The sequence below is a fragment of the Physella acuta genome, unplaced genomic scaffold (genome assembly GCF_028476545.2).
Source record: "Physella acuta isolate Inbredline_101_S28 unplaced genomic scaffold, ASM2847654v3 ptg000046l, whole genome shotgun sequence".
NCBI classification, from domain to species: Eukaryota; Metazoa; Mollusca; class Gastropoda; family Physidae; genus Physella; species Physella acuta.
Genome location: NW_026731566.1, coordinates 297,752 through 312,701, shown reverse-complemented (window position 1 = coordinate 312,701; position 14,950 = coordinate 297,752). Strand labels below are relative to the sequence as shown.

Here is a 14,950-nt window from a genome sequence, read left to right as displayed (position 1 = left end):
GAATCGTCACGGCTATGGGTTTGATCAATTTTTTACGGAGTTGAAATAACTTGATTTTTAATATAATAAAAAAAAAATCCTAACGCGGCTTTGCAAATTTAAACGTTTATCCCCTCCGGATTTTATTTCCGGGTCGAGTTTTGCAGCAATAAAGCAAGGGAAATAAGCGAGTAGATTCTTGTGAAATAAATAGATGACATCTTGCGGTGTGTGAGAAATCGTTCCATTTATTGCTTAAGCTTAGCAAAAAAAATAAATAAATAAAAAAAATAAAAAATAAATGATAGATCTGAATTGAGATTCCTCCCCCCAACCCCCACCCCCAAAGCCTCTGTGGTAGATGGGAAAAGTTGCAATTTTCCCAGACATGAAACGGTCTCAGGTAATTTGTTCTAAGATTGCCTGGCGAGTTTGCCGGTGCTTGCAGCAATCAAGATCCGTGTTTTACGTTAGATTAGACGAGGGCCGCGGGCTGAGGTCAGCCGAGTCCTCTGTCAATGGCGGTTGTTGATCTCAGATGCTGGGCAACCTTGTGGCCTTGACCCCAGATGCTGGACCTCGTTGTGGACCAGGTCACAAGATGGCGGCGTCATGGCGTCAGATGTAGAGTCTGTCTTGGGGGTGTCTCAGGGTGGTGTTTCAGTGGTTCTGGTTTGGTGGTGTTGTGAAATGTTTGGCCTGAAATGATGTTGTTGCTGTAATTTTTTTTGTTGGTGTCGTGAAATTTTTAGCCTGAATTGATGATGTTTCAGTAGTTCTTGTTAGGTTGTGTCGTGAAATGTTTGGCCTGACTGTTTCCGTGGTTCTTGTTTGGTTGTGTTGTGAAATGTTTAGCCCTACTTGATGGTGTTTCAGTGGTTCTTGTTAGGTGGTGTCGTGAAATGTTTAGCCCTACTTGATGGTGTTTCAGTGATTCTTGTTTGGTGGTGTTGTGAAATGTTTAGCCCTACTTGATGGTGTTTCGGTCGTTCTTGTTAGGTGGTGTCGTGAAATGTTTAGCCCTACTTGATGGTGTTTCAGTGGTTCTTGTTTGGTGGTGTTGTGAAATGTTTCGCCTTACTTGATGGTGTTTCCGTAGTTCTTGTTTTGATGGTGTCGTGAAATGTTTCGCCTTACTTGATGGTGTTTCCGTAGTTCTTGTTTGGTAGTGTCGTGAAATGTTAAGCCCTACTTGATGGTGTTTCCGTGGTTCTTGTTTGGTGGTGTTGTGAAATGTTTCGCCTTACTTGATGGTGTTTCCGTAGTTCTTGTTTGGTGGTGTGAAATGTACAGCCTGTCTTTAAGGTGTCCTAGTGTTTTTTTTTTAACGGTGTTGAATTTATAGCCAATCTTTGAAGTGTTTATTTCAGTGTTTTTATTGCGAATATAGCAAATTTTGTAGCATTCGGCGGAATCAGTCATCACTCGTGTGTCCTATCTAGCCCCATTGTGTGTGTCCTATATAGCCCCATTGTGTGTGTCCTATTTAGCCCCATTGTGTGTGTCCTATCTAGCCCCATATGTGTCCTATCTAGCCCCATTGTGTGTGTCCTATATAGCCCCATTGTGTGTGTCCTATTTAGCCCCATTGTGTGTGTCTTATCTAGCCCCATTATGTGTCCTATTTGCCCCATTGTGTGTCCTATCTAGCCCCATTATGTGTCCTATACTAGCCCCATTATGTGTCCTATCTAGCCCCATTGTGTGTGTCCTATCTAGTCCCATTGTGTGTGTCCTATCTAGCCCCATTGTGTGTCCTATCTAGTCCCATTGTGTGTGTCCTATCTAGTCCCATTGTGTGTCCTATCTAGCCCCATGTGTGTCCTATCTAGCCCCATTATGTGTCCTATCTAGTCCCATTGTGTGTGTCCTATCTAACCCCATTGTGTGTGTCCTATCTAGCCCCATTATGTGTCCTATCTAGCCCCATTGTGTGTCCTATCTAACCCCATTGTGTGTCCTATCTAGCCCCATTATGTGTCCTATCTAGCCCCATTGTGTGTCCTATCTAGTCCCATTGTGTGTGTCCTATCTAGTCCCATTGTGTGTGTCCTATGTGTCCCATTGTGTGTGTCCTATCTAACCCCATTATGTGTTCTATTTGCCCCATTGTGTGTGTCCTATCCAGCCCATCTCTCGTGTGTCATATCCCTTCCACCCCTCGTGTGTCCTATCTAGCCCCTTCTCCCCCTTGTCTCCCACCCAATCCCATCTTATGTGTCCTATCCAGCCTCACCTCGTATATCCTATCCAAATTATTCCCACTGTCCCTCGACTAAATGCCATAAACACACTAGTTTAATCCACATACTCCCACCATTCTTTATACCAAATTTTTCCAAATGACCTGAGCAATTTTTTAACCCACCTGCCGTGGTCAACCAAAGAGCCTTTTAATTATTCCATCATTTTCTTATCTAAGAAAAAACAACTTCAACTTTTTTTTTAGCCTACAATTCCCCCCACACTCCCATTATTTGAACGCGCATAAAACAATTTGTCGTCCATTATCATTCACCAAGATTTTTTTTTATTTCGCGCACGCACGTGAGAAACTATTCCACTTGAGGATTTTATTTTTGGCTCATTACGATTGTCTGGGCAATTCAAGGATAAAAATATAACAAGGGAGACAAGTTAAAGGGAGGTAAAAAAATGCCTGATTAATGTCATAAAATATTTTTAAATAGTTTTTAAAAAGAAAAAAAAAGAAAAGAGCATTATTAATCGGTTAGATTTTTTTTTGCTTTACTAGATTAAATATGAATTAGAAAATTAAATAAAAACTTTATACCAGACAGACAATATTAAAATTTGTTCTAAGTGTAAGCTGAAACCTCGCATTAAAAATTAATCCAAAATTATAAAACACTATTATAGTTTAATTCAATCATAATATTCAACCAGGGGTCGGTGTTAGAAAGAATCGACGTCTGCCATAGAAATGCTGTTTTTTTTTCGATTAGACCACAGAAAGCCAATTTGTTTCCTCCACAACCAAAGAGCTCAACTTGTCATATTTAAGTTCCCTGAGCCCCTTTCTTTACCCGCTCTTAGTCGAGGCTCCAGTGTATACTGCGCTGATGTAGGAGCTATGCTATAGTAAAAGTTTCTCTTTAGAGCTAGATGAAGTATGTTTCTTGACATCGGCATATGAAGGGATAGTGTAGTCAGCACTATGCCCAGCCGCCTTTACTTTTCCTATCATCAGTCAGGTATTTATCAGAACTGGGTAGACTCATAGACGTTCTACATCCACACGGCTAAACTGAGATGCGAGCTCAAGACCTTTGGAGTAGCATCCAAACGCTCTACCATTCGACCACGCAGTCCCACACCTATGCTAGACAGATATGTACAAATGTGTTGCTTCAGATGGTTGGGTAGAATAACGCATGACTCCTAAATTTATGGATCCAAGTTCAATTCTTGATTAAGTGTTGAAGTGAAATAGCTACTAGCTACAAGTATGAGTCTGTTTTTAGGTGCTACTTATTAAAAAACACAACACCATAACGAGGAGTAATATTTTATACGAGCCGACCCGCGGCGTATCATACGCCGCTATTTAGTTATTTTCTACTTTTCAGTAATTCATAATTTGTGAATTCGACAGTACCAATGCTGCCACTGAATATATTTGCTTTAAAACACTATCAGTAGCTCGTTAAGGACGATACCCCCCCCCCTCCTTTCGCCAACCCCCTACCCCCCGTGAAAGCAGCCTCCTCTTAGTTACCTCCCCCAAGTTTAAAATCGTTTCAAAATAAATTATCTGCCCCTAATAGCCGTCACTAAACCCGGCTCTACGATTGTAAACATTTAGCGTGAACCATAGCTCACCAGACCATGTAGGGGTGGGGTGGTAGGGAGCGCGTTTACAGCTTGGTGTTTTCTAGGGTCTCCAAGAAGAGAATTATATATATATATATATATATATATATATATATATATATATATATATATATATATATATATATATATATATATATATATATATATATATATATAGATATAGATAGATAGATAGTGTATGTGCAGAGGTGGTTGTCCTCAGCTCAGGGGTGGGGGCTTTGGGGGTGGGGATTCAGTGCTTTGTTTAGAGAGCGTGGGGAGGGGTTAAATGATTATAAACTGGCACGCAACATAATTTTTATAAATAAAAATTATCATTAGCTTGTTGATAGTTGGTGTTTTGATTTTGAGGAAGAAGTGGGATTTTAAGAGTTTGTAGTGGTGGTGGTGGGGGGGGGGGGGGAAAGACGACATTGTTTTAAATCACATGGAGTCGTTTATGATCGACACCCAATGTGAAAAACAAAGATTAAAAAAACAAGAAGAAAACACCCAGGCATTAGGGCAAAAATAACATAATAAGCCCCACTCAAAAGCCCACACTGCAAGTCCACACGATAAACTATCAGCCCCCCCCCCCCCCCGCCCCCCCCCCACCAAAAAAAAACAACACAAAATCCCACACAACAGGCTCTACAAAATAAACACCACAAAACAAACCCACACAAAACAAGCCCCACATAGGAAGCCCGCACAACTACCCCACACCACAAACTTTATTGATCCTAGCGAGACATACGGTCTACTAGCGTGTTGAGCAGGAGTCAGGGTAATCGCTAAATCACGCGGGTCTAGCTAACAAGCACAACGTCACCGTCGCTCAGCGGAAACGGTCTGTAGCGACTCAGCTTTTTGTGGTACTCGGCACGAGTTGAGATGTAAGGGATGCTTGCAATAGGGTCACTATACACAAGCTGTGTTGTTTTTCGTATAAAGACACAACAATCCACATACGACTTTACATACAAACAGTTGTAATCATACAAACAAGAAAGTAAATACCAGTATTATATAACATATGTATGTATATATGGGTATATATACACATATGTAAGTATATGTAAATAAAGAAATGATAAAGAATATATATATATATATATATATATATATATATATATATATATATATATATATATATATATATATATCATTACAGATAAAACATTTCAACTATAAACTTTAGATTTGTACCAATATTGACTAACACTGACTTCACCCTTAGACAATGAAAGTTTTCAAATTTTGACTACGAAAATGAATTACTATTGACTAAAGGTGTGTTAATACTGACTGACTAAAAAGGTAACATAACTGACTAAAGCCATATTAATTCTGTTAAGGTTAAGCTATAGTTTACCAGGTAAAGTCGCGCCAACACGCTTTCCGCTCATTATAACTTGGCAACAAAAGCTCCCCAACAGAAAAACATGGCAGTGTTTAGTAAATACCAACAAGTCAAACCCAGATAAGGCGATGAGAATTAAATTGTTTGTGTTTGAATTTTGTCGAGGGCCCTAGAAAACAAAAGAGCCCTCTATGGAGTGCCCCTGTAATCTCGATTAGCCAGAAAATGGGGGCAGATAGGGGCACCGAAGAGGCGAAGAAATTTATGTCAAAACGCCATGCGCGATCGCGGAGCAAGTGCGCACACAGCCTGATAGGAGGAAAGTTGTGATTAGTTCGAGGGTATTTCGTCCCAACCAATGAGAGTGGTCGAGACGTTGGGAGTTATTGATGGAGGAATAAATCGAGCGGTTCCTTCCCTTGTTGAGGTCTAGCTGTGCTTGGATACCGCAAACAGGATAAGCAGTGTTTCATCTTCATTTGTTGGCAGTATAAAGTAAATCCTGTGAATTACTTTATTTAATTAAGAAACATGTTGCGAATTCGATAAAGTAAGTAATTTATATATGTGATTAGTTTTTATGTTTATTCCACTTTAAGTATATTATTATAATATCATATTTTCTCGTTTGTGCCCAAGACACATGGGACATATAGAGGCATATAAAGTCCATATATTTCAATTGGCTTAGCATACATAGGGATAGTGTGGTCAGCACTATGACCAGCTCCTTGTCTCCTTAACGTGAGTCAGGTACTCATAAGAGATGGGTGGACCCGGAGACGTTGTATAGACTCGAGCCTGGGATCCGAACTCGAGACTTTCCAGTTAGCAGTCGTAAGCTCTATCCACCGACCACGCCGTACCTCTACTATTATATCCTCTCAGTTTTGTAACCTGTGTATGTGTCTATCGACGTGACTGTCTCGTGACTGTCTCGTGTAGTATCTCAATCTCCCTCCTAATCGCCTGTTTTCTCCATTAGTGGGTAGATTTGTCTTCATTAAATACGTCTATCTGTTAGTCTCTCTCACTCTCTCTCTCCGCCTCCCATCTCGCTTATCTCTGTAGACTCCATCTTTCCTTTTCCTATATATATATATATATATATATATATATATATATATATATATATATATATATATATATATATATATATATATATATATATATTTATACATAGGCCTATATGTTATATATATATATATATATATATATATATATATATATATATATATATATATATATATATAAAATTGTATATATATGTATATAAATATATATATTTACATAAATATAAATATAAATATAAATATAAATATAAATATAAATATAAATATAAATATATATATATATATATATATATATATATATATATATCCAGCACAGAACTCATGGATTTCGAACTGCATATATACTTAACATTAAATAAGCACTACCATAAATGTAAATTTAACAATAGTTTTATATTTATTTCGTCCGAAAATATTGAGATCGTTTTGTTCCATCCTGTGCCACATGTCGTGTTAAAAATGCCCAAACGACACACAATTTTTAAATCCATCGCAGGAAGACCTTCACGAGAGAGCGAGAGAGAAATTGTAAAAGGGACGTTTAAATACAAGAGAAATTCGTAATGGAAATCGGACGGTTAGAATTATTTTCAATGGAGGGGGGAGGAATGGTGACTAATTGTCCTCCATTTCAAAAAATTTTCTTTCTGCTTCTTTCACGATTTAATTTAGAAATTTAAATTTTAAATTTCGAATTGCATACTCAGCTAGTGTTTAGAAAGGAAAAAAAAAAGTCTTGGAATTAAACATTTGTAATCGAATTTGTTGTATAGGTAGGCCTATTCCTAAAGGTGAGATGGCTTATAATATTTAGGCTACTTTGTATTGGTGAAAGTGGTTTATAATCTTTACTTTTGCATTGGTGAAAGTTGGTTATAATTTTTACTTTTGTTAGTGAAAGTGGCTTATAATCTTTACTTTTGCATTGGTAAAAGTCTACCGTTTTGGTTGTGACAGTGGGTTATAATCTTTACTCTTCGAACATACTTATGATTCAGCTAACACAGAAACTAATGCCAGTGGGTTTTAAACCAGAAGAGAAGATTTTTACATTAAAAGAAAAACATAGCATATAGAACGAAAATTGAAACATGCAAACAGCAACCTGCGGGGCTTAAAAATCTGGTTATACACTTTTAATGAACCGTCCTTATAGCAATTTGATATCAGACAAAAATTATGTTTTAATTATGTATGTAGAGATGTCAAATGCCACAGCATAAATGTGTATGTATCTTGTGGATATCTGCTATTTTTATCCGCCCCTGACTTTATCTATAAAATGTCTCTTTAGTCCACAAAGGTGACGGAGATTTAGGCTTGACGAGTGGTTCTCATATTATGGGACTGTGGCACTTGAAATGGGTACGTTTAAACAATGGTAGATGTAAAAATAGACGAGGGGTTCTCACATTATGGGACTGTGGCACTTGAAATGGGTACGTTTAAACAATGGTAGATGTAACGACACTTTGTTTCTTAGAGCGGGGTTCTCACGTTATGGGACGGTGGCACGTGAAATGGGTACGTTTAAACAATGTTAGATTAAAGACACTTATTTTCTTAGAGCGGTTCTCACAATATAGGACTGTGATACAAGAAATGGTTACGTTTAAACAATGGTAGATGTAAAGATAGACAAGTGGTTCTCACATTATGTGACGGTGAGTGACATATGAAGTGGGTACGTTTAAACGAAGTTGTATGTCGAGGACGCACGTCCTCAACCGCCCACATTCAGGACCCGCCCATATTCTTTTTAGCGCATGTCTAGACATGCGTCTAAAAATAGATTGGCTGGTCACCGTAAACTGGCCAGGTAATCATTAAATGCTTTCAAACATCAGAGACACCAAGGCTATTGTGTTTTATCACTTTACAGATGGGCCTTTATTTATTGCCGTCGTCAAAGGAACTGTTTGTAGCTTTTGTGTTGGGGACGTTTGACAAAGCTCACTGATAAAAGAAAGCAAAATGTCAAGTAGATGCTAGATGAAAGGTAGAAATTAAATGTCAGGAGAAGCTATGTCCTATAAAAATGATAGAAGTTAATTAAAAAAAAACTATAATCAGCAATTAAAATGTTTTTTTTTTACATCCAGTAAGTTATAGTAATGAGTACTGTTATGCGAGGATTAGGGTCTTGGACAGGGTCACTTACCGCTTGGTAACTACCCCCTTTGCAATTACCTATAGATGAATTACCACTTGTAAAGTACACTATTTAATATACCCCCCCCCCCCCCACTGCTCCAACCTCCAAAATCTGCATTAGGAGATTAATCTGAACTGATGGACCCTAAACTTAATAGGGTTATAGTAAAAGTTACCGTTATTGAACTCTTGTTTTACTCTGTATACTTGGAGTAAATTGGGTATATGTTAAAGTACTATGTAGCTAGGAAGTAAAAGAGACAGAGAAAAGAAAACATTGCTTATTGCAAAAAATGCATCAATACTTTAGCCATGAACTAGTAATTATCTTTTAACATCTTAAAAAAAAAAATGGCACAACGCCGGTAGAAATAATTACCTTTATTGCCTAACGATGCTGACTTGGTATGCAGGAACATTCATTTTGAATTATTGCTCATGTCACTGTGTTGTTTGTCGGTTGGCGGTTACATTAAAAACAACAACCTTTCCATCAGACTATGTACGAGAGAAATTAAACTTTTGACTGAATCAGAAAGTGGAGTGTTTTTTTTTAAATTCGATTTACAGTAAAAATATTTGTAAAAAGTAGCTTCTTTAAAAAAAAATATTCATTAACAAGTGTGAATAATTGAAGTGACATTTGAGATGAGTTTTTCGTCTTTTGAGATTTTGTTTTTAATTTTTTTTTCGCTCATCTTAATCAGTTGTAAGGACCAGAAGTTGAATCTGAGGTGGGGTTAAGGTTAAGGGTCTTGATGGTGTGTTGAGTTATCTGCTCCGGTGTTCCAGGCAGGGGCGTAGCTAGGGTAAATGATTTTGTGTTGTGGGAGGTATGGGGGGGTCCGTTGACTAAATTAGAGCGCATCTGAGATTTGTTGCAAGAATTTTTTACGAGAAATTGTTTCGATAATTTGTTGCGAGAGTTTGTTGGGAGAATTTGTTGCAAAATTTGTTGAGAGGATTTGTTGTGAGAATTTGTTGCGAGAATTTGTTGCATGGATTTGTTGCAAGGATTTGTTGCTTTTCTTGTATTTTAAACTAATTGTTCTACTTTCTGTTTAAATTGTGGAACTTAACACCAGAACTTATCGCCGTGCACATGTTCCTGTGCCTAAACTATAACCATCGAACAAAACTCCACAAACTGCGTCATTTCGTTTTTAAATAATTTCGCGCATCAAAGCCTTATTACAGACACCTAAATCGACCAGAACAGTAAATAAATAATCCGGACAACATTCTAAGCTGTACAGCCTCCAAAATGCCGTGTTCACTTAATTATGTAAACTCTACTTCATCTTCTCCATAGCCTCCGGTGGCGGGTACTCTCAGACACACACACACACACAAACATATACACACATATTCAAACACATACATACAGGCAAAAACACAGACATACTCAGACCTATAGAGAAACATACAAACATATAGACACACAAAAACCACAGATACAAAGACAGACATACACAGAGACACACCCAGATGGGAACAGGGCATTTCCCCCCCCCCCTCTCAATTACCCCCCGGATATTTCCCCCCCCCCCCCCGACATTACCCCCCCCCAGAGTAATTACCCCCCCCCTGTCAATTACCCCCTGTCAATTACCCCCCGCCCAGTAGGACATTACCCCCCCCCCGGACAGGGTTAGGGCTAGGTTTAGGTTTAGGGTTAGAGTTAGAGAGGGTTAGGGTTAGGGTTAGGTTTAGGGTTAGGGTTAGGGTTAGGGTTAGGGTTAGAGTTAGAGTTAGGGTTAGGGTTAGGTTTTAAGTTTTAGGTCTAGGGCTAGGGCTAGGGTTAGGGTTAGGGTTAGGGTTAGGATTAGGATTAGGATTAGGATTAGGATCAGGGCTAGGGTTAGGGCTAGGGTTAGGGCTAGGGTTAGGGTTAGGGTTAGGGTTATGTTTTAGGGCTAGGGTTAGGGTTATTGCTAGGGTTAGGGTTAGGGTTATGTTTTAGGGCTAGGGTTAGGGTTATTGCTAGGGTTAGGGTTAGGGTTAGGGTAAGGGTTAGAGCTAGTGTTAGGGTTAGGGTTGTGTCTAGCTTTGGTTTTGGTTTTGTGTGAAGTTTCAGGCTAAGGTGGATGCTTAGGTTTTGGTCTTTTTTTCTTAAGGTTTGGATTAAAGTAGTATATAGGTATAAAATTCTAGTTAGGATTTTAACTTGAGAGGTGGGGGGGGGGGGTAATTCCCCGGGGGGTAATTGACAGGGGGGTAATTGACAGGGGGGTAATTTCTCCGGGGGGTAAATACGGGGGGGGGGAAATGTCCGGGGGGGAAATATCCAGGGGGGTAATGTCCTGTAGCCCACCCAGATATACAGAGACAAATACAGAAACCCCGACAGACACACACACATACAAACAATTTGAATAATGTAATCTAATACATTGGTTTCAAAGCAATTTACTTTTCAATCAACTATATTTTCCTACACTAAATAATATTGTTGTTATATTTTGTTTTAAATCAAAGTTTGCATCACATTTTGATATGTTTAGTTTTAAATCAAAATGTGCATAACATTTTGTTATATTTTTATTCTAAATAAAAAATTTACATTAACGTTTTTTTTTCTAAATGCATTATCCGTGTTCACATCTGCAGTTCGGGTCCTAAATTAGCATGAAGTGCGATGTGTTTATCTAACCGATATCTCTTGCTCCCAGTAATGGCACAATAAATCTATATCTGCTCCGTCAGCAGACGGCAATAAAGAGATCCTCTTCTACGGTTTAATAATTGGACAAAAATCTCAGCACTTTTCTAATAATATCGCCCAAAATTTGTCCAAGACTGCTCTTAGAAGGTGGAGGAACACACCCCCCCCACCCCCACCCCCCGGATCGTTCATGTTTAACGTGTTGTGTGTCATGAGCCTATTTTTGTTATTGTTGAATTGCGTGAAACTTGTCAAAATGTGAGATTAACAAGTTCCGGATATGTGAGTGACGCACGCAATCGTTCTCATGTTATCACAGGGGAGGCTAGTCGGTTGATGACATAAGGGAGACAAGAGTTAGCGATCTTTGCCGCTAGGGTCTCGTATAGCTCCACACGTCTCATGTAAGTTGTCGTGGGGTGGTGGTGAAACTGTTGTTAGGATATGCCGAGGTAAAGTATACAGATATACTTGTTGTCTATGAGACCTATACTCAGTGGCGTAGCGAGGTCGGGTGTCACCCGGTGCGGCACTTAATGGTGTCACCCCCCCCCCCCCCCCCAGAGGCGTAACGACCCCTCCCGGGGACAAACTTTCAATTTTCGATTTGTACCTCCCCCTCAAACTTTCGATTTGCATCTCTTAAAAAACTATTTAACACTCGAATTAATCACTTAATTAAGTGGAATTATCATTTTTCTCTATATATTTTGCTATTTTTTTCCTTGGTGTCACCCCCCTAAATGGTGTCACCCGGTGCAGTCTGCACCCCACCCCCCCCTCGCTACGCCTCTGCTGATGTAAAATATACAGATGTACTTGTCGTCTGTAAGACCTATACCCACTATCTCACCCTTTGAACGGTTCTAGAACTAATAATGATAGGATCGTTGTTTCACATTTCAGATATCTTAGTTCCCAATTAATGGATCTGCATGAAAGGGCTACAACCCACTTTTTTTTTAAAAAAAGGGGAAATATGTAGGCTTATTAAACGTTAACACAGTTTTGTTTTGCTTATTTGTAACTTCGAATGATTTTTCTAAAAATTAAAAAATACCCCCTCCCTACCCCTGAAAAACCAGCAACCTCAAACTGAAAGGCTCGATTCGCCAATGACCTGCATTATCATTTTTCAATGAATCTAAAAAAGGATTTAAAAATTAATCTCTCATGTCCGTTCACAATCCGCCTCCCACTCTTTAACATCACGTTTCCATTGTAAAAAAAGCTTATAACCTTATCAATAACACGGTACGGTAATTCAATAACAAGATGCGTATCGTGTTTTAGTGTTTTTAAATGTTCAGGATTTAAAGTATGTTTTAAATTTTTTTTCAGGTTGCGTGAATCGTCTAGAATACTACAACATTTTAGACTTAGTAAAAAAAACCTGAAGGGTATAGCTAGGCATGGTGGCGCGAAGCTTTGCGTAGGAATTGAGTATTGTGTTTTGTAGAAGACTTCAGAAGAATGGTATTGATTTAAAATATTTAACATCATCTTGTATGACAATGACGAAGACAGAAATGTATCACGTCTATCGCATCTGGTTGGGATTAGCGTGCCTCGGCGGATTAACGTCTCTGAATAGCGTTGATCCAGACGATGTTGGGACTTCCGGTGCCAACGGCGAAAACCCCGGAAGTGACGTTCATCAAAATGGAATAACGGTTACGGAGAACGAGGACAGGTTAAACATGGGTACGAATCCCTGGGATGCAGACGGGAGCCCCTGGGTAAGCGAGGATGACCTCCCTTGGAGTGGGATAGGGCGACACGGGATCCCAAGCTCAGATTTGTTCAGTATTTACGAGCCCATCTCCAACAAGTTCGGCGGGGACGCCGGTTTAGACTTGATGGAGGGCGCCATTGGGAGCTTCAACGCCCTCTTCAGCGCGGGAGATCAGGACCGGAACCCGGTGGTCGTCTGCCACGAGAAATGCCTGTGTCACGACACGGAAGTGGATTGTTCCGCTCAGAACCTGACGTCAGTGCCCAAGGGAATTAGCCCAGACACGAAAAAACTGTGAGTACACCACTTTCATTTATAACCGTGGGGATGTTATGGGAAAACATAAACATACACACGTTGTAAAAACAGCAACATACACACGTTGTAAAAACAGCAACATACACAGCTTGTAAACAATAAAAAAAAACACTATACACGGTTCCAAACAGAATTTTTTAAACAAAATACTCTAATTAAAAAAAATGAATAAATTATATATATATATATATATATATATATATATATATATATATATATATATATATATATATATATATATGTATATATATATATATATATATGTATATATATATATGTATATATATATGTATATATATATATATATATATATATATATATATATATATATATATATATACTTAGATATATATATAGGTATACATACACACACACACACATATATATATATATACATATACTTAGATATATATATAGGTATACATACACACACACACACATATATATATATATACATATATATATATATATATATATATATATATAGATACAAATATACATAGATACATATATACATATATGAATATGAATTAGATACAAATATTATTTACTTTTTAATCATGGACATACATATAAGTGCACAATTCTATATATTTTGAAAACAATATTTTTTAGAAATATATCTATTTCAAAATATATCTATTTCAAAATCTGTACTAGATTTTACCCGTGTGGAATGTATCCCAGTGTATTATTGTGTATATCTATTTCCGAAAGCAAACATGGTTTATACCAGGACAGCACCTTTAACTTTGCTGAAACAGCAAGCGTCGCGCATTAATTATTAACTCCAAATTTCACAACACTTTTCTGCCATAGTTATTTTTAGCTGACGCGCTGTTTGTAGATCCCGGTAATACCGTGTTGTGTTTCTGTTGGGAGAGGACACCAAGACTAGATGAGTTGTGAATGATGTTATAAGAACACTAGATGATAGTTGTGATAACATCAGTAGATGATTGTTGTGATAATAAAAATAGATGATTGTTATGATAATAAAAATAGATGATTGTTATGGTAACAAAAATAGACGAGTGTTAGGATAATAAATATAGATGATTGTAGTGATGTTAAAAAATAGATGATTGTTTTTTTTGTTTGTAACACGAAATAGGAGAAAGTTGTATGGGGGGGGGGGGGGGAATCGAGCTAAAACTGCTCAGATTTCGGTTTCATATTTTACCCGCTAATCATTTTCAAACACAAACTGTTCTTACAAACAAACACAATGTAAAAATAAATTTGCTAACAAACACGAACTTATGACAAACACAAACCATTGTTATCAACCAACATGCCCCAATAACAAAAAAATATTTATTTTTATAAACTAACTTGATCCATTCTTACCAAAAAACAACCACAAACCATCTTTACAAGAAAACACTTATATAACAAACTAACCCACCACCCAAACAAAAAACACATTAGTCCCCCCCCCCATGTCTAACAACCAATTGATAACTTAATGACTTTGTTGACTAGACTTTTATCAAACAAGCGCATTTTTCCTTCAACTTTTAAACAACGCAAATTTTTTTGGAGTAAAGAAAACAACGCCAATCCTTAAGAAGACATTGTGTATAGAGAGTTATGACGTCAGAATAGCCTTGATAAAGCTTGATAAAACACAATTTTATATTTATTTAGTAAATAAAATAAATTAACATCTTCAGAACACATTGTGTATAGAGAGTTATGACGTCAGAATAGCCTTGATAAAGCTTGATAAAACACAATTTTATATTTATTTAGTAAATAAAATAAATTAACATCTTCAGAACACATTGTGTATAGAGAGTTATGACGTCAGAATAGCCTTGATA

At 37.7% G+C, this 14,950-nt stretch overlaps 1 protein-coding gene across 3 annotated transcripts in view; it reads left to right on the top strand.

Moving 5' to 3' along the window:
- The first annotated feature begins 5,611 nt into the window (after positions 1 to 5,611).
- The window catches only part of LOC131944404 (uncharacterized), a 168,141-nt gene continuing 158,802 nt past the window's right edge, over positions 5,612 to 14,950 (top strand). For all 3 annotated transcript variants that reach the window (XM_059305009.1, XM_059304993.1, XM_059305000.1), the window contains exons 1-2: positions 5,612 to 5,729; positions 12,413 to 13,100. In XM_059305009.1, coding sequence (XP_059160992.1) covers positions 12,580 to 13,100 — 521 coding nt within the window. In that variant the 5' untranslated portion in view covers positions 5,612 to 5,729; positions 12,413 to 12,579. The remainder of the gene's footprint in view (positions 5,730 to 12,412; positions 13,101 to 14,950) is intronic.